This window comes from Crotalus tigris, unplaced genomic scaffold, assembly GCF_016545835.1.
Source record: "Crotalus tigris isolate CLP2741 ecotype Arizona unplaced genomic scaffold, ASM1654583v1 scf7180000018737.1251358, whole genome shotgun sequence".
Classification (NCBI taxonomy): domain Eukaryota; kingdom Metazoa; phylum Chordata; class Lepidosauria; order Squamata; family Viperidae; genus Crotalus; species Crotalus tigris.
Window position 1 is genome coordinate 1,224,733 of NW_024097176.1, and position 26,626 is coordinate 1,251,358.

Consider the following 26,626-nt stretch of genomic DNA (forward strand, 5'->3'; position numbering starts at 1 on the left):
TTGGCAATAGGTTTCAACGCAAGATGTATTCTGCCTTTGAAGAATAAAGCAAGACCTCTCCCCTCACCTTAGAGCAGTGGTTCTCAACCTGTGGGTCGGGACCCCATTTGGGGTCGAACGACCATTTCACGGGGGTCGCCAAACAACGCAGTCCGCCATTTTTTCCCCCTTTTCCTTAGCTGTGCTACTCCCTTTTATTCTATTGGCTTTTGAAAGCTAGAATAGACTCTCTTGAATAGAGTCTAATTCTATTGGCTTTCAAAAGCCAATAGGAATTGTCCAGGCTGTCTCTGTCCTGCTGAGCCCGCCAAAAGTCCCATTCTGCAAATGGTGCTGCACCAGTTGAATAGTCCTCAACATACGACCGGTTGAGTAGTCCTCGACTTACGACTGGTTGGGGGTCGCGGCATTAAAAAGGTTGAGAACCACTGCCTTAGAGGATGTAAACATGTCAGAATAAGTAAACATCACATGCTACTTCCAGAAGTTGTTCAAGGGCTTTAATTGGTTTCCAGCCTGACATTCCAAATACCAAGTGGTGTTTATAAATATGTATGAAATAAGTTGCCTGAAAAAGGGAAAAGCATGAAATACTGCTGTGCTCCACTCAGTAACTTATACGTCTTGTAGTAAGTAGCACATACTTATCACAAGATATTCTCACAATTGCTGCACCTGCTTATGGGTATGATGCAGGAGGGGGAGGGGGAGGGGGAGAAGTATAGAGGAAACCATAACGTGATGAATATGACGAACACTGTACAAAAGACTTTGGGCTTCCTAGCTACTGTCCTCTAAATATTTTGGACATCATCTTTTTTTTTTTTAAATTAAAAGTTTTACAATTTTACAATAATATCCCTCTCCCATTCCCTCCCAACCCTCCCAAAAAACCCTCCCCCCCCTCTTCCCAGAGCTGAATACAGGGTTAACAAGAACTAAAAAATACAAAACATTTAAACTTAAGTAATAAAAAAGTCCAATGTATATATATGATACAAAATACTTATTGTCTTAAAATTTAAAGTTTCAACATAAATTATTCAAAAGCTAAATAATATCTTTTAATATCATACTTATACTGTATAAAGTTTATCCATCTTTTCCACACCAAAAGGTATTTCTCTTGCGATTGATCTTTCAAATAAGCAGAAATTTTTGCCATTTCAGATAAATAAGAAACTTTAAAAAACCATTCCTCCAAAGTAGGCAAAAATTCCTGCTTCCAATATTGTCCTATCAACAACCTTGCCGCTGTAATTAGATTTAACATTAAAACAATTTCTTTGTCATTACAATCAACAATGATACCTAACAGAAACAATTGTGGAGTAAATCTTATCCTTCTCTTAAAATTTTTTTGAATATTCCACCATATCTTTATCCAAAAAGTTTTTATACTTTTGCATGACCCCCAAATATGATAATACGTTGCGTCCAAACAACCACATCTCCAACATTTAGGTTGCAAATTTGAATACATACGAGACATCTTTTGTGGATCAAGGTGCCATCTATAAAACATTTTATAAAAATTTTCCCGTAAATTTTGAGCTTGTGTGAATTTAACATTCCTCACCCAAATTATCTCCCATGTTTCTAATAAAACCGGCTCGTCAAAATTTTGAGCCCATTTAACCATACAATCTTTAATCATCTTATCATCCCAAGTTATCATGGCTACATTTGTTGGGAAAGAAGACTTTTTGGAGGGTACCAAGTTAGGATGATCAGCCCTTGTCTACCTGGGTTCTGCAACAGGTCATGACTAAAAAACAACCACACCCAAACATCCCTTTTAAAATTTTGCATACCGCTCAATGCTAGCACTCGCAATGATGAGAATTTCTATGCACAGCTCAGTTTATTAATCACCCTGTGCTGTAGATATAATAAGTTTCATGGAAGAGGTCCCTGAGATTTGAAAATTATTTCAAGGGACTTCAGGGGTAAAAAGCTTGAGAAAAACTGGCCTAGACAGTCATTTTATGTGGAAGTTCTTATCAGTGTAACACAAATATTTACAAGCAGATTGGCTCAAGGCCTTATCCTTGATCCCTATCCCTAAGGAAAAATTGGAGAGATGGTTGGATTAGTTTCCAATACTCCCAGCTAGCATAATAAGCACAGTAGTTACTAATCAAGCTGTATTCTAGGAACATTAATTGATTCTTACCCTTAGCTATAAAATCTCAGGAACAACTGCATAATCAAATATTGACAAACCTTTCTATCAGACTAAATAAAGAAGCAATTGGTTGGATTTACATTGCATGTTAAGTCAAAACCAATAGTCCTCCCTTCCCCTCCCTGCAATACATTTTGGCTTAGCACAATGTGCAGACCCACACATATAGTCAGCATTACTACGAAGGTTTAAAAATAAAAATGACCCAGGTTCAATTTTCTTCTTACATAGTTTTGGGGTCTAAGTTACTATTCTTCAGAGCCATTCCAAACACAAGGGTTACACACAGGAAGTCCTTGACTTAAACCATTCGTTTAGTGACCATTTGAAGATACACTGAACGGCACTGGAAAAGTGACTTATGACCACTTTTCACACGACTGTTGCAGCATCAAATTCCGATGCTTGACAACTAGTTCATACTTGTGACCGTTGCAGTGTCCCAGGATCATGTGATCACCTTTTGTGACCTTCTGACAAGCAAAGTCAAGGGGGAACCCAGATTCACTTAACTGCCGTGATTCACTTAATAACTGTGGCAAGAAAAGTCTTAAAATGGGCCAAAATCACTTAACAACTGTCTCGCTTAGGAACAGAAATTTTGGGGGCTCAATTGTAGTCATAAGCCAAGGACCACCTGTATATCCAAAATCATTTATGTTACAGTACTACATATCCCCAGGAAAAGTTACCAAAATATATAGCTCTCCAGGGTCTTCATGAGATGAGTTGCGTAATCAGCCACTTCTCTCTTTTTTTCCAGAAGAAATGCAACAAGGACAGATTTGCTACATCTCTTCTATAGCTGCAAGACATTGCTTCATTAGAGGCAAAGTATGAATGTCTCCGGGCAATCCCTTTTTTAAAATTGAAAAACCAATGTGATGCTGAATTTAATTTAATTTAATTTGGGATATAACTTTGCACAGGGACTTGTATCACGTCTGAAGCAAGGCCTTAAAATTTTAGATTTTGTCTGAGAATAATAATAAACACTCTTAGGTTAAAAACTACTCTGATTGATAATTGTTAGTATATTGGCTGCCTTGACTTGATTTTAACAACAAATTTAAAATACTGATGTAAAGCCACCTTTATATACAATACTAGTATAATATTACTTTGAAAATTCTTATTTAATTTTACATGACTTGGACATTTTTTTTCTTTCTCTGCCTGCCTGCCCCTCTCTCTCTCTCTCTCTCTCTCTCTCTCTCTCTCTCACACACACACACACACACACACACACACACACAGTGTGCAGGTAATTCTTGACTTATGACAACTGAGCCCAACATTTCTGTTGCTAAACAAGACAGTTGTTAAGTGAGTTTTGCTCCATTTTATGACCTTTCTTGCCACCGTAGTTAAATAAATTATTGAAGTTGTTAAGATAGTAACATGGTCGTTAAGTGAATCTGATTTCCCCATTGATTTCGCTTGTCAGAAGATCACAAAAGGTGATCACATAAATACGAACCAGTTGCCAAGCGTCTGAATTTTGATCACGTGACCACAGAGATGTTGCAAGGTCATAAGTGTGAAAAACAGTCATAAGTCAACATTTTAGTGCCATTGTAACTTCAAATGGTCACTAAATGAAGAGTTACCTATATTACTTGTATACACACATTCATACACACAGGCACACACTCTTTTCTTTCATTTTTTCCTTCTTCTTGGTTCCACTTCAAATAAAATTTGTGTGTGTGACAGAGAGATCTGCAGGACAAGTGATTCTCCACGGGAGAAGCCATCTGTCTTGTTTCAGTTCCCGGCATTTTGCTCTCCCAAGAAGCAAAGTCACAGTGGCACTATGTCAATGGGATCATTTTGCAAATAGGACAAAATTATGGAAATTAACATCTTAGAACCACAGTTCTACATCACAACTTTATTGCAGCTTATGCAGGACTAAGGCACAATTAAGTCACAAAAGTCATAGATTTTGTAAGTAATGTTGATTATGGCCAAAATACCTGAACAGAAAAGTCACTGACGACTTCTGATACTTATTATTTATCCAATACTATTATAGCAAAAAAAAGTCATCTGTCATTTAAAACTTATAAAAATGAATGGAATATTTTATTCCATTCATTTTTATTTCCATTTACTATTTAGCTTCCCTTAAGTGATAACCCCTTGTGAATAGAAACATTTCTAAATGAACGATTCAATAAATTGTTATAAACTGAATAATAATTCACCCAAACTTTATATAAATGTTTACCTATTCATCTTTATTATTAGAAACATAATAGTTTCTATTTATTTATACCATTATTTGCATGCAGTCTAACAATTATTCATATTTTTAATATGTGCTTGATTATTTGTTTCATCCCTATATTTTGTGCCTCAATTTAAACCAATCTTTCTAGCCCATACGAAGCAATATTTGAACACGAGACAAGGAGCAAGAAATAATTGGACATACTTTAGCACAGTTCTTAATTTTAGAATGAAATTAGTGTATCAATTACAATAAATTATCATATAGAACATAGTAAAATATTTATGTTTGACTCGCAACTGTCTTTATATGCTCCTTGACAATCCAGTAAATTGCTATCATAAATTAAATTTTTACAGACTGCGTAATGAGCAGATTATTCTGTCAGTATAATGCACAGTGCTTATGCGTTTTGGTCTCTGAAGCACAAAGAACCTTTCACAACCAGACAAGAGTTATGTAACCTATACACTTTATCTTTGATCAGGGCAGAGGTGAGTCTCTAAAGCAGATTCTCATCCTTTCTATAATCCTACTGGAAGAGTTCTAAGACATTTTAAGTAACTTCAAATCCCGGTTTGGGAGACCATAACTTTTTTCCCTTCCATTTTATATCACAGTCCTACATAGATACTGGCTCAGAAGCAAATGCCATTGAATTTTAAAGAACTTCTTCTGTATAGTTGCACACCGACTGCTCCCATATTTTTCTCCTTTTCCCTTTAAGTAGGTGGACAGAGACAATTGGCTTCCTTGCTACCATGCAATTATTCCACTGATCAGTTACGGTCCTTACCGTTAGCTCCAGAGATGTGAAGATAATTACCATAAAAATCCACATGGCTGGCTCTTATTTCTTCCCTTCACTCCTCTCACACAGATCAAAAGTTACCTCCATGGGCTCCTACCGTAGATGTTCTTCCCCCTCTCCTGGATAACTTAGCTGTCTGCATCTTGCACCGATGCTGTTATATCTGTCCCTGAATGCTACACCTCCAGTCACAAGCAATGTTAGGGTTTGTGCAGTTTGTGCAGTAGTCAAGATATTTCCACCTCTCTCTTCCATTACTCATTGTTATCATCCCATGTCAAGAGAAAAGATCAATCCTTTGTGTTCCCATGGATAAGGGAACAAGTCTGGTTATAGGACAACTGCATTTGTTTCACCAAACCAAAGATAAATCTGTCAAGGCATGGAAAATAACAGAAATTGTTCCAGAACCTGGAAGGAATAAAGTGGCAGCACAAACCAATTTCTGGCAGGAGAAAAGCCTTATCCAAGGGGTAATTCAGCTAGGCTGAAACACTCTGCTAGTGTTTGCCCAATGCAAACTGCATTTCCCAGGAGCACAGCTATTCAGAGAGTATCTCTGACAGATGAAAATGTTTGCTCCATCTTATAGGATGGCTGTTGGATGGAGTAGGCATTCCGTCTCCTTACTTGGGCAGAAAGCAACATCAATACAAAGCTATCTATTCTGCTATGACAGAACACTACAGTATATAATTACATCTATACCAATATGATTCTCTAAACAAAAGGGAAATACAGGATATAAATTTCATTGATGCACAGCAAGATTTTTTTAATAACTATTTTTAATGTAGATGGATGGATGAATGGATGGATAGATGAGGGAGAGGGAGGGAGGGAGGGAGGGAGAGAGACAGAGAGAGACAGAGAGAGAGAGAGAATTTTCAGAAACAGAATGATTCAGAAGAGGAAAGAAAGTGAGACAAGAACACATATTGTTCCATTTCTGTTTAACTTACACAGCAAATGCATCGTAAGTATAGTGAGTTGGAATAAAAGTTGAAAAGCTTCAACACAATAACAGTTTGTGGTACATGGATGACGCCACTTGGTGCGAAGGATTTGAAAGTGCTTATTACGTAAGAGAACATTTTGTTTTGTTGGGCTCAAGAAAGATAAATATGGACAGTGTGTTGGACCAGCATCTAGTCCCATCACTTCCTGGCAAATTGAAGGGAAGAAATGGAAGCAGTGACAGATTTTATTTTCTTGGGCTGCAAGATCCCTGCACATCGTGACTGCAACCATGAGATTAAAAGACGCTTGCTCCTTGGGAGGAAAGCTATGGCAAACCTAGGCAGTGCATTCAAAAGCAGAGACTTCACCTTGCCGACAAAGGTCCATATAGTCCAAGCTATGATGTTCCCAGTAGTAATGTATGGCTATGAGAGTTGGACCATAAGGAAGGCTGCGCACTGAAGGATTTGATGCTTTCAAATTCTGGTGTTGGAGAAGACTCTTGAGAGTCCCGTGGACTGTTAAGGAGATCTAATCAGTCAATCCTAAACGAAATCAAACCTGACTGTTCTTTGGAAGGACAGATATCGAAGCTGAAGCTCAAAGGCTTTGGCTACCAAATGAGAAGAGAGGACTCCTTGGAAAAGACCCTGATGTTGGGAAAGATGGAAGGCAAAAGGAGAAGGGGGCGGCAGAGGATGAGATGGTTAGGTAGCATAGATGATTGTGCAATCTTTCAGTAACAGAATCACTTCCAACACTGGTTTAACATTCCTACAGTATTCAAAAGCCCCTGCACAAAAGGGGCCACAGACAATACAGCCTTTACCTCTGCATCAGATGGTGAAGTTGGACAAACAGAAAGTAAGCAAACATCCTAAAAGTTTAAATTGGCACTATTTTACTTGGAATAAACGGCAATAGTTTGCAGTTTCGTGTTTATATATTATAGGTAGCAGCACAGTTTCTTCTTCAAATGGGCTCGTTTCTGGTATCTAGGTAAAGTATTTATTGCAGATAATGCAGTTTATCTTAGCATAATGCTGTAGAAATGATAAAAATCCTTAGCCACTTAACTATTTACAGCACAAGGTCTCTTTGAGCACAGAACATTTGCAAACCTGCTACTTACAGGGAACCTTTTTCTCAAAAGCTGAAACAGTTCCAAATTATTTGTTTAAACATATATATCCTGCCTCCCCTCCACAACAGATATAATCCAGACCTAGAAGTATACCTGCTCTGTTTCAATTGGAAGGAAGATGTATCTTTGCAGGAATGGGAAATGGGCAGCCTTTGCAGGAATGGGAAATGGGCCGCGTTTTTTGACAGTGGGCTTACTACCCTAGTTGGAACAGCTGCAAGCCATGATTTTAGAATGCCGTAAGTCCCCACTGTTGACACAGAGAATAATGCAATAAATCAGAAGATGGCAAGAAGATGCTCCCCTCCCACAGACAGTCAAAGGAAGTAATCTGGTGTTGGAGGTCATGTCTTAATACAGTGGTTCTCAACCTGTGGGTCGGGACCCCATTTGGGGTCAAACGACCATTTCATGGGGGTCGCCAAACAAAGCTGTCTGCCATTTTCCCCCCCCTTTTCTTTGGCCACGCCCCTGGCACCCGGTGATGTATGTGGTTGGGGGTCACCACAACATGGGGAACTGTATTATGGGGTCGCGGCATTAGAAAGGTTGAGAACCACTGTCTTAATACATGGTGCAAACAAGAACTGTACTGTATTTTTAAAAAGGCAAAATCTTTAAAGGAAGTTCAGATGCCAGTGATCTCACACGCTTGTCCTTAAAGGGATTTTGGAAATTGTACAATGCAGTTTACTACATTGTTTCAATATAATCTAGCCTACAGGGATTTCCTAGTGGTCTTCTATTCAAGTGCTCTCAAGATCAGTCAAGGTCAGTTATTTGCTGCTACCAAGTTGGGCAATATAGGCACACACATAGCTCTACAATATAAAATACCAACTGCGAAACATGGGTTACTGTAGTGTATATCCTTTTAAATATGTAGTCTTAGCACCTAAAATGTATCAGCATATTTTTACAGCGACTGTGCTAGCACATTTACTTCTCAACTCTTCACTGTTTTATTTTTTATTTGATGTTTTGTTGGATATAGCTTTGGGTAACGGCTTTGAAGTCCAACTACAAATATGTAGTTGAGATAATAAAGGCAAAAGGAATGAGGGTATTTACCGTGTCCCTCTTTATTAATTCTAGCCGCCCTATTTCCTCTTCCAAATACAAATTAAAGTCTTGCAATCCCTTGGCCGCCTCGGCTAAATAATTAATTGCTATTAATCAATTGGTACAATTTGTTATTAATTGTTATTAATTAATTGTACAGTGCTGTGTCTATTATCCAACTCCAACTCTTTTCTAAGAGTTGCAACGCAACCCGAACACACAAAGCCATTCTGCTTTCCAAGGCTGAGAGAGACGTTCCGCGCTTTATGACCGTCCGTCAGCATATTAGATCTCTTCTCCTTGTCTCCCCTCCCAGGGTTAGAGAATGGTACAGTCCAAAGCCCGCTTGGCGCTCTAAACTAGAACGTCGCAGTTGACGACCAGCATAGCAACCGAAGCTTTTGAGGCGGGCGGGCGCGAAGGGTTTTCTGCGCTACAGATCGCACCTGGCCGGTCCACGGCTCACTCCTTCCTTTGTGGAAGGATCTGCACTCCTGGTAGGTTCGCCGGTGCCTCGAAGCGAAGGACAAAATAAATCTGGGAGGGGCCGGGGGGTGGTAATTGCGAATTTCTGGGGTCCGCTGCAAATGCAAACTCCTTTCCTTCGGACCCCCTTTGATCTAGTAGTGGCTTCTTTCTGTTTTGCCTTAGACTAAAAGTTACCACTTGCACATTTAACTACAGGCTCTTTGCCCACTTCACCAGAACTCTTTGCTTTACTAGTTCCGAAGTCAAAGAATCATAGCGTTACAAGGGACCTTAGAGGTCTCCTAGTCCAACCTTTGCACTGAAGATTTCCCCTTTTTTTTCAGCAAGCATTCTGCTCGCTGCTAAATTATCAGCACTCCACTCGGATGAATATATGTATAAGCATGTGAAGAAGAAGCTAGCTTGCTTTTTTTCTCAGTACAAGATTGTTAATTATATTACATAATATATATTCTTATATATTTTTTAAAAAATTATATATTTTTAAGAAAGGTATACAAATAGTCATCGACTTACAACCATTCATTTAGTGACCGTTCAAAGTTACAGGGCACTGAAAAAGTGACTTATGACCATTTTTCCTATTTACAACCATTGCTGCATCCCCATGGTCACGAAATTCAGACGCTTGGGAACTGGCTCATATTTATGATGGTTGCAGTATCCTGGGATCATGTGATCATCTTTTGTGACCTTCTGACAAGCAAAGTCAATTGGTAAACCAAACTCACTTAACAGCCCTGTTACTAACTTAACAATTGCAGTGATTCACTTAACAACAGTGGCAAGAAAAGTCATAAAATGGGGCAACACTCACTGAACAACTATCTTGTATAACAGCAGAAAATTTGGACTCAATTGTGGTTCAAGGACTACTTGTATGCACTTTGGCCATGTCAGACTCCATTCTTGGACATTTCCTTGCAGTATTTTTGTGAACTGTAAGAAACTGGTTTGCTATGGCCCTCTTTCAGGACAATTATGGTGATTACTGTAGTCTACAGTTCTGGCATTCCCTGATAGTCTTGCATTCAAGTAAAAAGATAAAGGTTTCCCTGCCAGTCATGTCCAGCTCTGGGGCACGGTGCTCATCTCCATTTCTTGATCAAGGGAACCAGTATTGTCTGAAGACAATTTCCATGGTCATGGCTGTATCCATAGGAGCACGGAATGCTGTTACCTTCCCACCAAAGTGGTACCTATTAATCTACTCACATTTGTATGCTTTCAAACTGCTACATGGGCAGGAGCTGGGGCAAATAATGGGAGCTCACCCTGCTGTGTGGAATTCAAGTCTCAAACCAGGGCTGTCCACTCTCCAGCTGACAAGCTCAGCATCTTTAACTACTGAGTTATCATGCCCCATTGCATTCAAGTACTACCGATACTTACCATGTCTACCTTGAAAAATCAAGACAATCTCTAAATGGCAAGAAGGAGTAACTTTTTTATGTCACTTTGCTGCCCAATCTTGTTGAGCTTTTAAACCCTTCAGCTAGGTGATGCTACCTGCTGAGGCAAGTCAGTATTATATTTTCTTGAAAGAGAGCTATGAAAGCTACGGCACAGCGATAAATTAAAAACAGCATCTTCACCTTTTTTCTCCTCAATACAGGATCTCTCGCTCATGCCTTTTGCCAGCTAACTCAGCAGCCTAAAGCCATAATAAACAAGGCTAGGGAAATTGATTCACACATCATATTAACCGTACCCTAATGGAATTTGTTTGAAGTCTTGATGTGTGTTTTCAGTCATTGTCATTTGTAAACTAGGTTTTATGATTTGGCATATGCAGGAGCTCAGGCAACTACAATTTACTAGTAAAGTGTTGTTAACAAAATTATGAATTGGTACAGTGCATGGACCTAGCAGTGGGAGAGTGATGACATAGAAAATTGACAGCAGAAAAAGACACAGTTGTCCATCTAGTCTGCCCTTTGAGTGTTTTATTTTTGGTTTCTTTTTAATTTATTTATTATTTTAATTATATATATATATATATATATATATATATATATATATATATATATATATATATTTGTGTGTATATATATTTGTTTTCTGAGGTTTTCACGCGGGAGAAAACCCGAACAACCAAAGACCTACATATATATATATATTTGTTATTATGATTCGTTGCATAGTCAGCCAGATGTTCAGACTGGTTTGGCATTTTTGTCTACCTCTCAAGTTCTTTCTGAGGACCTGCAATAGGCAGATGTGGATGTTTGATAGTATTACAGGTATTGTCACAGGATGTAAACTGTTTTGAGTAAATCTGCCTTTTTCAATTGACTGATAGTGAATTTATCAGTGCTGATGGTACTCAAGTGATGCTCCAGTTCTTTTGGGATTGCACCCAAAGCTCCTATTTACCTTTGCTTTCTTTTTCCACAGTTATTCTATTTCTGTTTACAGGTCTTTATACAGTATTTTGTTCTCTTCTATTCTGCTGTCTCCAGATACTGCCACATCCACTGCCCAGACTTTTTTGTCTTTCTTATCGACATTTGTTAAGTCTGGGGTGTTATGTGGCAGGTGCCTGTCTGCTTACTATTATTTATTTATTTATTCATTCATCCATTCATTTGTTTTTATTTATTTTTATTTGTTTGTTTTTTTGTTTTTATTTATTTCTATTTGTTTGTTTGTTTATTTAGTTGGATGATGGGCCTGTGTTTATCCCATGCATGTTTAAACTCAGTTACTGATGACTGACCCTCTACCTATGCTGGAAATTGTTTCCAGGCTTCTATTACTCTTTCTTTGAAGTAATACTTTCTAACAATACTTCTGAACTTCCCTCCTGTCAGTTTCAGATTATGTCCCTGTGTTCTTGATTTTTGCTTAATACTGAAAATACTGCCTTCCAGAACCTTATTCACAATATATTTAAAGGTTTCATTCATGTCCCCCCTTGTCCTCCTCTACTCCAGGTTGCACATATTCAGTTCCTCCAATCCCATCTTAAGTCATTTGGTTAGATGTAAGAAGCTTTGACACTGGGATGCTGTTTAATGGTCAGCTTCACATTACAATATATTGTATTTTCCTGAAAAAGTATTTGTTTCCCTTTGACATTGTGAGGGAACTGGCAAAGACAGATGTCAAAAAGTCAGATTTGGGGAACTGGAGTTTTATAGCTTAATTTTCTGTGCTAGCTAGCCTCAAGCTAGATTTAAATAACTCAGCTTATTCCAATTGGACATATAATTCCCTCTAGGTTCTATTATGTTTTATATTTATCTTCATTATGTAAACAACTCATTCTAAAGTTATTTTAAATTTTAAATGCTACTATTATGCCACGTATTAATGTTTAGCAAATAAATAAAGAACTGGAATAATTAAGATACTTCTAAATATTGTCTGAGGAGAATAATTATCAGATAGACAGATCCTGGGGGGGGGTCATTTCAAGCTGTGGCCAGCAATTATTTGTTTAATTTCATTGGAAAAATCTTACTAATTTGTACACCACATAGCATTGGTGCATGTAGAATTTCTATATGTAGCAGCATGGTGGCTCACCTCCCACTCAGAAGGTTGAGAGTTCAATGCCAGATCGCCGGCAGATGTTTCTCTCCTAGGGTGCAAAGAAAAAATATCTGCTGCGAACTCCACATAGGCGTCAGGAAGGGCATGCTCAGTTCCCTCCAGTAGCCCTGACTCTACCCCTAATTAAGGGATTACAGGATCATAAAAAAGGGAGGGGTTATTTTTAATGTTTCATGTTTTATATCAGGTAACAAGGAATGATCTTTTTGATCTTCTAGAAGTTGTAAATTCCAAGAAGAGGATGGAAGTTGTGAGTAATATTCAGACTGACTTCCACAGCACCAAAGAGTCTTTCAGAAGCCCTCCATCCCTTCTTCTGGACAGCTTTGTGGAGGAGCCCCAGAAAAGAACTGATGTTCCTCACCACCTCCTGGAATCAAGTGAGGGATAAGTTGACTATTTTCAGGCACAAAAAAAGAATTGTCGGTTACCTTAATAATCTTGACGAACTTGATTTTGTTTATCACCTTGGTTTATAGACAGAATCTTGTTGCACCTAAATTCATTTCAAATATAATAATTCAGTAGATTATCACCAGTTGTTGCCGTCTCTGTTAGCATTCCCTTTTTTTCCTCCCTTGCAATCCACTCCTGAGGTTGGAGGATCCTTTCCAGCGGTTGAAGAAGAGAGAAACATAGTGGATTGCAAGTGGAGAACAGAGAATCTCACTGCACTAGCAGTCCCCTTTTATATTATTTCAAGAGATACATTATCATGAAAGATAATTTGAATCTGAATACTTTATTTAGCCAAGTGTGATTAGACACACAAGGAATATTTCTCTGGTGCAGAAGCTCTCAGTGTACATGCAAAGCAACAGAATAATAATCACCATCATTGTCATAATACCAATAAGAGGGGGTAGTAAAGAAGAAAATAAGGTGGCTAAACGATAATACTACAGCCATACTACATGGGTAAATATACATAGTTGTAGACAGCACTGACAAAGACAGACAGAAATGTCAGCTTACAATAATAAAAGAAGAAGAAAATGAAAGGAAGAGAAGAGAAATAAAATAATGGAACAAGAAAACAAACAATGAAAAAGGAACACAATGAAAATACAACAATATGATAACTAAAAAGATGGACGGGTGGAAAACAGAGCAGGGTGGGAGGTGGACTCTGCCATCAGTCCAGCAATACTTCCAGTGTAGAACTCCCCCATTTGATCCCTAAGCTCTTGCGGAAGGATAAGAGGGTGAGGGCAGATCTTAGAATTTAAGATACCCCAAAGCACAAGTACTGCAGCAGAGAAGGCTCCTGGATCACAATAGTTGGGATCTGATGGGATCTGAAGTAGGCCCTCTTGGCCTATATAATATAATTGAATAATACAATATTATTTATCTGCAGTTGAATCCCACACATATTAGTACCTTAAGATGAAGCCTAATATTGGCCAGGAAAAAAAAAAAGACTCTCAGATTGAGGAATGGGTAGCTTGTAATTTGGTAGGCTAAATGGACTGTTTTTGTGCAGGGAAGATCTTGAGGTAAATTATATCAGTCCATCTAATATTAGAAAAAATAGAATAAAATTAGTCATAGTGAACGCCTGAGGCTATTGTCTGGCTGTGCCAATTATTGTTTCTTTTTTTTTGTTTCAGAGATTTATACAAAGCTATTAAGAAATAATGCTATACAGGCTAAACCTGCCATCATGCATTATGGAGGATTTGAGGTAGAAAAACATCATCAGCAAGTGCTGGTAAGTAACAAAAGAGTTGAGAGCTAATAGCCTCAAATTAGTTCATGCATTTATTAATTTATTTATTATTTACCCACATACATATCCTTGGTCACGTATATGTGAGATGGGTGGCCATATAAATGTGCTTAATATATAAATAAGTATGCGGTGTAGTCCTTATGACTCAAAGCCACTTACAGTTTATAAAAATAATAACAAATATAAAACATAATTTTAAAAGCAATAAATTAATTACTGTTCATAAAAACTATTGTTGTCTTTGGGAGATATTCTTTGAGGACATTTTAGAGGGAGGGAGCTGCTCCTGAGAATAAGATTCTCCAGATCCCAGCATCCCACTTGTTTTGTATTTTCTTTCTGCCAAGATGGAGTAGGGCAGACAGATTCTACAAGAAGAAGAAAGTCCCAAAGATAATGAGATCCTAAACTGTATAAGGTGTTACATTCAGGACTTTGAATTGGCCTCAGAAGCCATAATCAACCAATGCAGCTCCTGCAGAAGGGGCATTACCCAGCTAGTTAGCAAACTGTATTCTGTTTCATTCCTGTTCCCCTTGTTAACTATGGGTTAACCATTTTATCTACATCACCTTCCGTCTGTAATTGTGCCTAAAATACTGACAGGAACATCTTTTTTTTCTTTGAATTATTTGCTTTATCCTACAGAAACTGATAAATATTTCCGGAGAAGTTATAAATATCCATATTATTCCGCCCGAGACAAACTATTTCCAGATCAAATATAACAAAATTGTAAGTGTCGGTTCAGTAACCTTGAGAAGGCTCACATTTCATTTGTCTCTTCCTTTTTGAACTTCGCCAAATTGCAAAACAAATAGTTTGAAGCTTTCCATAGGAAATTGTTCTGCTCTGTTTTTATAGCAGCGGCTTGTCCCTGGCTTGTCCATTACAGTAATGGTTGATTTCTGCCCTGATGAATGGCGATACTACTATGACTGCATCCGAATCCATTCTCAGGTAAGAAAAGACAATAGATCAAGGTAGGAACACCCCTTTCCTGTAAATGCAAATCTATATAGTGCTGACTCTTCCTGACATCAGCACATGCAATGAATATTTTTACTATGCTTAGATTGAAGATTCTTTAGACTCTTTAGTGATTAGCTTCTTTTACTAGTCAGCTTCTTTTACTCATTGTTTTCCTCAAGTTATTTTGTTCCAACGCCAATCAAAAGAGAATGCACCCATTTGGGGAAAAAAACAGAAGCTCAACAGGAATATATACTTCAGTTTAAAATAAAGTAGGTAACAGGTTTCCAGCATTTTCTTATTGTTTGCCTAGGAACTGGGATGCTTATTTAAAAACATTCATGAACATTTTGTAAGATGGAAGTAGGTTATCAGCTTCAATTCCAGTTGTGTACATGCAGCTTTCATATTAATTATGATGAACTTGTGGTACATTGGCCAAAATGTGCCAAAAGTGATCAGTAATTGTAATGACAATACCAATCACTTTGCCACATTTTGGCCAATTTATCACAAATGCAACCAAAGCTCAGTTTTATTCCAAATTTCTTCTTCTACTGCTCTAACTAAGTTAGGATCTCTGATTTAGAGATTTTCTTGCAAACCAAGATACTGTTGCATCCCGCCAACCAGGCAATACATTGATGCATAGTGAATTGTAATAGATTTAATTTTTTTCTGTTTAGAGCTCATGTTTCCAAGTACTATGGCCTACTGTTTTTTACACCTTTTCTGCACTCAGCATAATATTTCTTCTTTTTTAATACAATAATTTTTTTATTCAGAAAGTTAAAATACAAGCTTCAAAAAAAGAAATTTTATGAAATAAAACAAAGTTAGACAAAATTTTTAAAAAACGTGCATTAGAAAAGACAAAACACACACAGAGCGATAGATAGATTAGGTAGAGATAGATAGAGATAGAGATAGATAGAGATAAAGATAGAGATAGAGATAGATAGAGATAGAGATAGATAGAGATATAGATAGATAGAGATAGAGATAGATAGAGATAGAGATAGATAGATAGATAGATAGAGAGAGATAGAGATAGAGATAGATAGATAGAGATAGATAGAGATAGAGAGATAGAGATAGAGATAGCTCCCCCCGTTGAATACTGATAAATATATTGTGGCAATAATAGTTTCTGCCTCTTGCAAAGCAGGCCTACAATTTATAAACTTCTGCATATCTATTTGCAACCAATTTAATCTGTCATCTCTCTACTATATCTAAGAAAAGGTAGCTAACAGGTAAACCAACAACAAATTTAAACATCAAAACTCTCCATTAACTATCTGTTATTGTATTTAACTTGTAGAAAGTCTATAATATTTCTTACCCTAAAAGAAATAGCACGGTGTGCCTTGTGTGCGTGCAAGCAAGAGGAAAAATTCAGATCATGCTAATGTGGGGTGGCAAAACTTCAAGAACAGGAATGGTAAATGGGTTTTAGTCCTCGCAGGTCTTACATCTAGGAAAATATATAAAGTTAGGCTTTCATATGCTGCATATTTTATATTAGCTGGGAATTAAAATATCCCCATCATTATTTAAGCCACGTGAGCAGTGTAGCCTTAACTGTGTAGGAGAGCAGAACTAGTTTCCCCCTAGGATCACAGTTCCCCTGAGACTGTCCATATCCTTTTCTTCTTTTCTTCTCAGGGAGATGAAACTTTGCTGATCCCACTCCATGCCTATCCTGTGATGAATAATGTAGATTTTCCATCCTACATTAATTTGTCGGATGTTCCTTTGGGACAATGGCAAGTGGCTATTAAAGCAATAACTTTTCTTTCATCTGTTTTTCGTGCATGATAAAAAGAATGAGCATAATTAGACTTTGGCCGGTGGGCAGTGAAAAAAAACAGAATGCCTCATCCACAGCATTAATTCAATCGGGAAATGCAATTGAAGCTGTTTTTATTCTAACCATATTGATATATTTTTCATTTGGTGACCAGGCACTGTGAAATGTAATTCTGGAATTACTTTGTAAAATTATTGGTAGCTATTAGATCCTGGTTGTGTTCACTGATGACTCCGAGAACATCTGTAAAGAGAGAAAATGAAAATAGGAGGCTAAAAATCTAAATAAGATTTTTTTTGTTTTCTGGAGTCTTAAATTTGTTAACAAAATGTGATTGAGGTGGGTATTTTTGTTTCTTTTTTTATTTTCCCCTTATCTTACTCTTTTGAAAAGAAAACAGGATGTGTTTCATCTTTTTCTCTGGATAAAGCATTCCCATCTTAACACCTTTAAACTGATGGGGATAAATGACTGTATACGCAAAAAGAATATGCCTGTGGATAACTGCTATGAGATAATAGTGTGTTCATAGTATAAACTGAGTAGAATTGCTCACTTTCTGAGCTTGATTGTTTTCTTGCAGATGTTTCGTTACCCAAACTAGGTAATAACATTGTCATGATTTTACCTAGTTTGGGTAATGAAACGTCTGCAAGAAAACAAGCGAGCTCAGAGAGCACCAAGGACCCTCATTTCATTCCTGTTCTCCTATATGAGTAGAATAACTTGGTAGTAGTAGTAGTAGTAGTAGTAGTAGTAGTAGTAGTAGTAGTAGTAAGTTTTAAAAATATTATACCTGCCTGTTGAAGGGAGCCAGTTTACTTGCAATTCATGATGCCAACTTCAATTTTGTATTCAAGCATTGAACTTCTTTCCTGTTGTATAAGCAGATGTGTACATAATTGGAAAAAGTTATTTAAAGAGTTTTTTGTGATCTCTTGTGCTGTAAATTTCACATATCTCTTGCTGGAGCAAGGTCTGAAATTTATGGCAGCCTTGCCTATCTGAGCATTCAGGATACCCTTGCATTAATTCATGAGAATGTGCAAATTCTCTGTCTAATATACTTGTTAGATGAACTGAGAATTATTTCCAAGCACATCTGAGTAGATTAGGGGATTATTCTTTCTTAGAATTTTTTTTTTACTTCTAAATCTTAGCATGTTTTCCTTTTTTACAAATGCTATCCTTTTTTCCTTTTTTTTTCTTCCTGCTTTGTTCCTTGGTTTGTACTATTTGTCCATCCATGGCTTCCTTTATTTACAAAGGATAGAAATGCTTCCAGGTTGAACAGAAAGATACTGTTGTTACTATTCACACAAACAAGAAAGAGAGAAATAATTATTTTAAGGAAGAACTGCATGTAAACTACATTCCATTGTAATCGGCTAGACAGAATTTTAGTGAGACAGTTTATTTAAATTGGAGTTCATGGAATGAAATATACTTAAATAGAGAATATTCGGATTTATTTCTAAGTAATAGTGAAGTAGGGTTTGCTATCTGCACAGAAAAGTAAACTTGGGAAAAAATTATGAGATACTCAAGAAGGTACAAATTGAAGCTAGCTATAATAGCATTGGGTTTTATGGAGGAAGTCCATTCCCTGAAGCTTCATTGCCTAATCTAATGTCTGCCTAGAGCAAGGGGGTCAAACTGCCGGCCCACAGGCCAGTTTCATCATACTGAAGCTGCGCCCACCCCATTGCTGGCAATGCAAAAAGAGTCACAGTAGGTCGTGATATGTCAGATGACATCGCGAGTTTGACACCCATGGCCTAGAACAGTGGTGACAAACCTATGGCACGTGTGCCAGAGGCGGCACTCGGAGCCCTCTCTGTGGGCATGCACGCCATTGCCCCAGCCCTGCCTCCCCCCGTAGCCCCCTCCTCACCAGCAGCCCCCCCAGAGGAGAATATCTCCAAGGCACGGCCTGCACAGAGCAGCGCAACAGGACATGGCAGCTGGGCAGCAGGGATAAGACTCCTCCCTTGCGCCCCATCACCAGTGGGATGCTGGCAGAGGGAGTGGTTGCCATGGCACTGGAAGGCCACCTGGGCGATCTGCAGCGGGCCGTGGAGGTGGTGAGTGGCCCTGCCGGTGGGCGGGGCAGGGGCGGAGCGCGGGCAGGCTGGGGGGATAGGGCGGTTTTTGGGCACTCAGTCTTTAAAAGGTTCGCCATCACTGGCCTAAAGGGTCATACAGAATTGGATTCAGTACTTCACCCATATATTCCATATTGAAGTTTGGAGTAAAGCTTCTTTATTGATTTAAACTGCTGCCCTAAACAAGAAATGAACTCATGCACGTAATTAGAGCAACTTTTAAACAAGCCTTTATAAATATGGTTCAGTATATGCAGTATGTATTACAAGTAAGAGGCAAGTTATAGATTCAGTTTTCCTCAATTCTAGCATTTTAGGTACAGAAATTTAGTTTCCAAATGTCTCCTGCTATAGAAAAATAACTTTCCAGCAAGTTATTTCCGTGACTGGTGTTTGTTTTTATTATTCCTGTCATTCCATTTCAAGGATCCCATTAATGGAAGTGAAGAATTATAAATCTTCCAGCCACAGCCATAGTGATTTTTTTTTTCAGATTAGTTTACAGAATTAAATTTACTGAATTAAAAACGTGCAGTTTCATTGACTTTGCTGTATTTTACAAATAGAACAAAGTCTCTGAGGTTGCATGTTTTTAAATCAAAACAACTAGTGCAATATTGCAGACCTACGGTGTTAAGGAAGTAAGCCTCACTGAATCCAGCAGGATTTCAGGGAGATGGTTGGTATAAAAATATGAGATATAAATAAATAAATTATAGTGGTGAAGTTTTAATTGTTAATTTTTAAAAAGGAAGAATATTTAAATTAAAATCAAGTGAGGTCTATTTTTTACTCACGAAAACAGGAAGCTGCTTTTTCTTTGATATGAATTCATAATGCAAAAGCTCCAGCCGCACTAAAATAAATTACATACAGTACATACAGAGGTAAATGCATATGTGTTTTCAATTATTAATGCGAGACGGCCAATTTTCATAAAATATGAAATCATGACTTATCTAATATAGTGGCTTGATTAGGGCTGCATATTCATGTAATTCATTTTCCAGTAACTATATGAAATAATTTTAAATAAAATTTGGATGCAAATCATTTAAATTTGCAGGCTTTAACTTTGTTGAACACATGGCAGGCATTATTTTGAAAATTGTTCTCCTGTTTCATGCCATCACATCAGCATATTTTCTGCCCTGCTACTGCTGGAATGATAATGTTAAAAATTTGAATATAATTATTTGCTATTTGGTCCTCTTCTCCTTTTTCAGTAAGCCCTATGTGATCCCATTGCAGTGTAGCTGCCCCATAGATTTTGAGTTTCAGGTTGAATACCTTCAGCCCCACAAAGCCTTTACTGTACAACCCATGTCAGGTAAGTTCTGAAAGGGAAACTGTGTTGCATGAATGTTTGGAATTTTACATAGTAATATGAATGAATGAACCTTAAATATCTATCTCTCAGAATGATTTCATGCATCATATTAAGTCATCCCAAGTTCTGTTTGAATTTGACATAGCACGTTATGTGATCCCATCCGTAGGTTCAAATTTATGCACCCAAAGCAAATCAACTTACATGTACTGCATATACTTCCTTCCTACTCTGTCTTGATAATGGAGACATTTGCTCAAGCATAAATCTTCGGAATACAGACAATCTTCCCAAAACTTAGCCTGCCTTGGATGCCAATCTCAGTAGGATAGGAATAATTCACAGACCCTGTCTTTATAAAGCTAACCAAAACTGACCTTTTGTAATCAAAACACTTTATGTTGGTTTTAAATGTCCGCTGTGTCCAGACATTGGAATGAACAATAAGAAAAACAATGGGAAGAATTTGAAAAAGGATGAACTAGGAAAGCCATGTCACGAACTTCTTAGAAAGCAATCTTAACTGAAATTCAAGGGGAAGCAATGTACTCAAAACTTTCAAAACACACTGATTCACACAGGCAGAAGTTCTTTTATTGGGCTTTTCAGTGCAGTGCATCTAACTTTTGGGAAATTGACCTTACCCTCCAATTCAAAACAGCAGAATGATCTAAAGGAGATGGGTGGTTGAGAAATGTGAAAACTAACTTGTTAAAATTATTATATTAGTTCTAAATTGATTATTTGGGAAACTTGATCCAAGTATTTCCAAGGAAAAAAGAGGCTTTTGAATTCAAAAGCCATTTAGTTCCAAACTATTTTTATTCCAAAATGATCTTTTGGTACATTGGGCCAGCAGGAACAATCAATGTATGAGATGTAGAAAGGTGCAGAGAGGGGACACCTAAATTCTCTTTAGAAAGCAATCCGAGTAGTTGAAGGTTGTTTTGCCTACCAATATTTGGTTTTCCAATCAGCTGATCAAAATCATTTCTCTCTTATGGCACCTGCACCAACATGCAGAGAGAGAGAGGGAGAGAGAGAGAGAGAGAGAGAGGGAGAGAGAATATGTATTTAGACAGGAAAATAATAGCAGACTTTTAGAGTTAAATGCATTAACTATAACCTAACATTTGATTTGTTCGTTACAGGAATAATTCCAGCCAGTGGGAAATCAGAAGTGATAGTTACGTTTGCACCTTTTGAATATGGGACAGCCCAAATAAAAATCCAGTTGTGGATTTCACAGTTTAACTCAAAACCTTACACTTGTACGTTCACGGGAACATCCACCCCACACCTAAGTTTAACGTATGTGAAGTTCATAATGTTTTGAATATTAGTTAACAGAGATCTTTACTAGATAATATTTCCAACTGAGGGTTTCCTGTTTAAAAAACTATATCAACTGAGTAGGTCAAACTCCCCAAAACATACCTTGTTGAAAAAGTTAATTACATTTATCTCCCATTGAAAGTGATGTAGTGTAAAATATCAGTGCTGGTTAAACTCTTTTTTTTTTTTTGCACGGCAATCTGTAGGTGTTTGCCTCAATAAAAGTTGGATCAGATCAGGTTTACCAAGGCTTCCAGTTGGTGGATTCTCCTGCCTCTTTACCCTTTCTGGACTAGTGAAAATAAAACATTGTTCAACAATGTTTCCTGTCACTTGGGCTACTAGAGGAAAGTAACAAAACTATACATTATTTCACAAAACAATTGGCCATGGAGAATAATGGCTAGAGGGAAAATTTGGGGGGAAATTCCCATTTGAGTTGTAAGGTATGAGGCAGTACGTCGGCAACAGAGTCACCTAAATATACAGTTAGTTTTCAACCGACAGTAGTTTGTTTAGTGACTGTTTGAAATTACAACGGCATTGAAAAATGACTTATGACCATTTTTTACACTTACGACCGTTGTAGCATCCCCATGGTCACATGATTTACATTCGAATGCTTGACAACTGGTTCATATTTATGACAGCTGCAGCGTCCTGGAGTCATGTGATCACCTTTTGTATCCGTCTAACAAGCAAAGTCAATGGGGAAGCCAGATTCCCTTAGCAACCACTTACTAATTTAACAACAGCAGTGATTCACTTAACGAATGTGGCAAGAAAAGTCTTAAAATGAGACAAAACTCACAAATTTCTCACTTAGCAAGATAAATTCTGGGCTCAATTGTGGTCGTAAGTTGAGGACTATCTGTAAAAAGAAACAAATGGAACCAAGTCATTATAAAATGGTTCAACAGTCATAGGCCCCTTCCATCTGCAAGGGACTCACCAGTATTGGCATTGCACATTCCTGCTGTGTTATGGATTCCAGCTGTCTTCAGAAACTAAACTTATTAATTCAAGATGATTAACACAAGTTAATCAACTCAGCTCCAACACCAGAGGAAACACTGTGATGATAGTACTTCCTCCAAACTTGTGAAGTAGTTTTCACATTGTTGGGAACTCCAGCCTCATCTGTCTCCTGGATTTCTCTTCTCCTCTTCCTCCAAGACGCCATGAGGCTATGACTTCTCCCCAATCCCAACTGCACAGAAAAGCAGCTTTACTGTTCCCTGAGGAGGGGTCAGCTTGCTTTTTTTTCCCCTTCCCTCATTCTTTAGCTAATGCAGCATGACATGATGGAGACAAGCAGTAGAAGACCAGCGGTCTCCTCTTTTTGATACTCCATCTATAAACTAGCTGCAGGAAGCGTTGACAAGTGCCAAGTGGTTACAGTTGATCATTACAGTGATGAGGGCAAAGGTGATGTCTGTGAGGAAAGAAGACATACTATTTCAGTCAGGAGAACATAGTTCCAGAAACATTCAATCATATCTAAGCCATCAGAGCACCAGGGAGAAAGCTGCCCTGAAGACATTTAAAGAATAGACTGTTTTGGACTAATGATCAAAACAAGCCAGTCTAAAATAAATAATATGCAAAGATTTTAATTGCAATTGAGTCTGGAGAAGTGAAATTGTATCCCAGTCCATTGCAGCAATTTGCCAAAATTGGCCTCAAAAGAAGATCTCAGGAATCCCGCTAAAGTGTGTTTCAAAGGGAGAAGCATTTGCTACAAGATTTTTCTCCAGTCCAAATGAAAATCTGAATTGGATAACAGTTTTGGACTCCCCTTGGTTATCGCCATCACATTCCATTATTTCCCAATTCTACTGGTGTTATGCTCTAGCACGGGTGGGAAATTATACCCCTTTTATGACTTGTGAACTTCAACTCCCAGAATTCCTGGGCCAACCATGCTGGCTTAGGAATTCTGGGAGTGGAAGTCCACAAGTCATAAAGGGGCCATAGCTGCTCTAGCACATCCCTTTCTTTTTCCTCAAAAGCAGGAACTGGCTTAATGTATATGGTGAAAAAGAAAATGTTTCCAATCTCTGTTTGTGCTGCATAATTTGATCTGAGTTCCACGTGTGCCACGGCTATGTAATTTTTTCAAGGGACCCTCTCTTTGGTAGAGTTCTACCTTTCTACAGCAATATTTTATTACCCAAATAATAAAGCAAATGTGTGTTTTCCCCCCCTAAAATTACTGTACTTTTTTTTCTCAATTCCAGAAGGGGAGACTTTGAGGACCAAGAGTCACTTTTGCATAGAATACCAAAGTCTTCTGAAAAAGCCGTGTTTTGCCTGCCACAGAAAACAATATCACCAAAAGAAAAAAAATCCAGGCCGCTACAAAAAGGACAGGTACAGAATGGACAAAACTTAATTATTGCTATATAGGAAGGAAATAACATCCATCAGTCATTTTGACATAACCTATTTATTTTCGTAGACTATTGAATATAAAAACTTGAGGTTCCCTGTTGATTTGTCAAATCCTTACGCTGTGGGAACAGTTTTGATTCAAGAACCAGGAAAATTGAAGATTAAACATTTAAGAGAAGGTAATAACTTTTATTATTATTGTTTGGTCGCATAATCAGCCAAATATTTAGACTCGATTTGGCATTTTTATCCACCGATCAAGTCCTCCTCAAGGATAGTTAGGCAGATGTTGTTTGATGGTGTTAAAGGTCTCAGCATAGGATGGAAGCTATTCCAGTAAAGCTGCCTTTTGCAATTGACTGGTGGTAATTTTGTCAATGCTGATGTATGTTCTTATATACTTAATATTCGATTTTATCCTGCCCTTTTATATATAGTTTGAATTTATTTTACCAAAGAGTCCACAAATTATATATATATAATAAATTAGCATTTATTGTACAGAGTATATGTAGGATGGCATTGCATAGAAAGTAATATAAAATCTATTTAATAATAATTAAATTAAATATCGTAGGATGTTCCTGATATCAGTGCAGAATTTTGAAATCTTGCAACTTCTCAATAATTTTGCTTCTTTCAGGCATTTAATAATGGGAAATATGCTTAAAGCTACCATGAAGCAAATAATTCATTGCCCTTTTAATATCCTGATTAACAGTTTTTAATTTCTGTGTTATACAGTTCTAGGAGGACAAGGTGATGGAGGGACTAAAACACGACAGATAAAAGAAGCTGTTTTTCAGCTGAAAGTCAAACAGGATGTACAAGAAGAAGAAATTAATCAACTTAAGTGGTGAGTGATGGCACACTTTATACCAAATGCAGGAAGTTAAAATAACTCTTCCAATCAAATCATTCTGCCACTTAGCATATTAATAAAGGAGGTTTTGTAATAAAAGTTACATTATTATCGTTTCTCTGTTTGTAACTGATTACAGTTATTACATGTACTAAAAATTAAAAATTGTGGTTAGTTGTTTCATTGCAGGTGAGAAGCAAATACCAACAAAAAAAACATTTTTAAATCTGTCTAATGTTGGCTTTGTAATAACTCTAGGCGTAGTAACATAAACATCCAAGGATGATAAAGAGGCTTGTTAGAGGTTTTAGAATAATGTGAAAAAGCAGAAGTAGTAAGAGAGAATAATAAATAATCAGGTGTATTGCTGATTGATTAATTGCCTTAACCTGAACAGAAGCATTGCTGCAAAGCCACCAATGAGTACAATCTATTGACTAGATTAACACAATGCTCTAAGACACGGGTGTCAGACTCGATCGCGTCATGTGACATACCATGACGTATTGCAATGTTTTTTGCCTTGATGGATGGCGGGGCTGGGGTAGGCGTGACACATCCGGCCCGTGGGCCACTAGTTTGACACCCCCGCTCTAAGACATTAAAAAATGTAAAAACAAACCCAAGCAAAGTATAATATGTTAACCTAATTTCGACTTACAAACCGTGATTTGTGGTTTAGTGTGCTCTGTGAATCCAGCCATTGTGATATGTTTAACAACCAGAGTTGAAACAAGCCATGGTTATACATGTGTATGAATTGGCCATTATGATCTTTGACCTGGCTCGTTCATTATTAATTACAAGTCCCTCAGTTCTAAATTTGTGAAAATCCTATGGAGCATAAGTCAGCCAAGGTAAGCATTTTAAAATCATGTGACTTCAGAAAGACAAATTTAAGCATGTGCTCATTTTATTGATTAAAATAAGTGGATTTCTAAAATGTTCAACTCTAGCATATCGTTATCCAGTCTGTCGCCTCACTGTCAGTCATGTGCATCAACACAGTTGTGTGTGTGTGTTTAGTGAAGTGACAGTAGCTGGTCAGTGGGCAGGTAATCTACAGAAGCTGTTTTTATATAAGGTTTATTTTTCTTCAGATGGAAGAATTGTTGATCAGGAGTGCTGATTTATTTTTTTTACACTAAAACTCCTTTTCTTTTGAATTTCAAACGTAGGCAAGTTCATTTAGGTAAAGATCCCATATGTCCAACTGTTCAAAAACAAATCCTTGAAGATCGACTGAAAGAAGAAGAACTTTACAAGGTGAGGGTGGAGTACAAAAATAACCCCTGGATTTACATATATATCTATGGAGATTCATCCAGGTCATGGTTGTTCCAGAGATGTTTTTCTTTTTTTTTCTTTTTTCAAAAGGCAGCTGGACTTTCTTGGTGTTTTCTTTGAAAATCTTTTGCTTCAGGAACTGAAGAAGCTTCTTGGATGAGAAGCAAAACAGTTTCAAAGAAAACACCAAGAAAGTCCAGCTGCCTTGGGGAAAGAAACACCTTTGGGATCCCGGCTTCATACATTCTGGGAAATATCAGGGACCCACTCAAGAGGGTAGACACATTTTTTAGACTAAAGAGGATGGGATTTTTATCTTGAAGCAAAACAGACATCATCCTTGCT

At 37.5% G+C, this 26,626-nt stretch overlaps 2 protein-coding genes across 6 annotated transcripts in view; one reads left to right on the forward strand and one right to left on the reverse strand.

The window, feature by feature from the left end:
• Positions 1 to 5,761, reverse strand: part of SCTR (secretin receptor) — a 32,775-nt gene extending 27,014 nt beyond the window's left edge. For 3 of the 4 annotated variants that reach the window (XR_005558201.1, XM_039355716.1, XM_039355715.1), the window contains exon 1: positions 5,221 to 5,761. Coding sequence is in view for 3 of the 4 variants with exons in the window: in XM_039355716.1 (XP_039211650.1) it covers positions 5,221 to 5,265 (45 nt within the window). In the remaining variant the exon portion in view is untranslated. The remainder of the gene's footprint in view (positions 1 to 5,220) is intronic. The other variant, XM_039355717.1, reaches the window with a different exon arrangement.
• A 3,039-nt stretch (positions 5,762 to 8,800) lies between these two features.
• Positions 8,801 to 26,500, forward strand: CFAP221 (cilia and flagella associated protein 221). 2 transcript variants are annotated; one of them, XM_039355721.1, is made up of 12 exons: positions 8,801 to 8,898; positions 12,667 to 12,828; positions 14,062 to 14,162; positions 14,832 to 14,918; positions 15,048 to 15,143; positions 16,824 to 16,924; positions 20,300 to 20,403; positions 21,555 to 21,714; positions 23,979 to 24,111; positions 24,200 to 24,311; positions 24,877 to 24,988; positions 26,173 to 26,500. In XM_039355721.1, exons 2-12 carry the CDS (start codon positions 12,690 to 12,692, stop codon positions 26,399 to 26,401), a joined length of 1,374 nt encoding a protein of 457 aa, XP_039211655.1. In that variant the 5' UTR covers positions 8,801 to 8,898; positions 12,667 to 12,689; the 3' UTR covers positions 26,402 to 26,500. The 2 variants fall into 2 exon arrangements, with proteins under 2 accessions (XP_039211655.1, XP_039211656.1); XM_039355722.1 differs by having other exon boundaries at positions 8,846 to 8,898; positions 12,670 to 12,828.
• Positions 26,501 to 26,626: the final 126 nt, after the last annotated feature.

What these genes read in the sequence shown, in the direction of transcription:
- CFAP221 (XM_039355721.1), top strand. Translation starts at nt 12,690, where the DNA reads ATGGAAGTTGTGAGTAATATTCAGACTGACTTCCACAGCACCAAAGAG. An exon ending in AACATCATCAGCAAGTGCTG is followed by an intron (nt 14,163 to 14,831) that starts GTAAGTAACAAA and finishes TTTATCCTACAG; the next exon opens with AAACTGATAAATATTTCCGG. An exon ending in GATTAAACATTTAAGAGAAG is followed by an intron (nt 24,312 to 24,876) that starts GTAATAACTTTT and finishes TGTGTTATACAG; the next exon opens with TTCTAGGAGGACAAGGTGAT.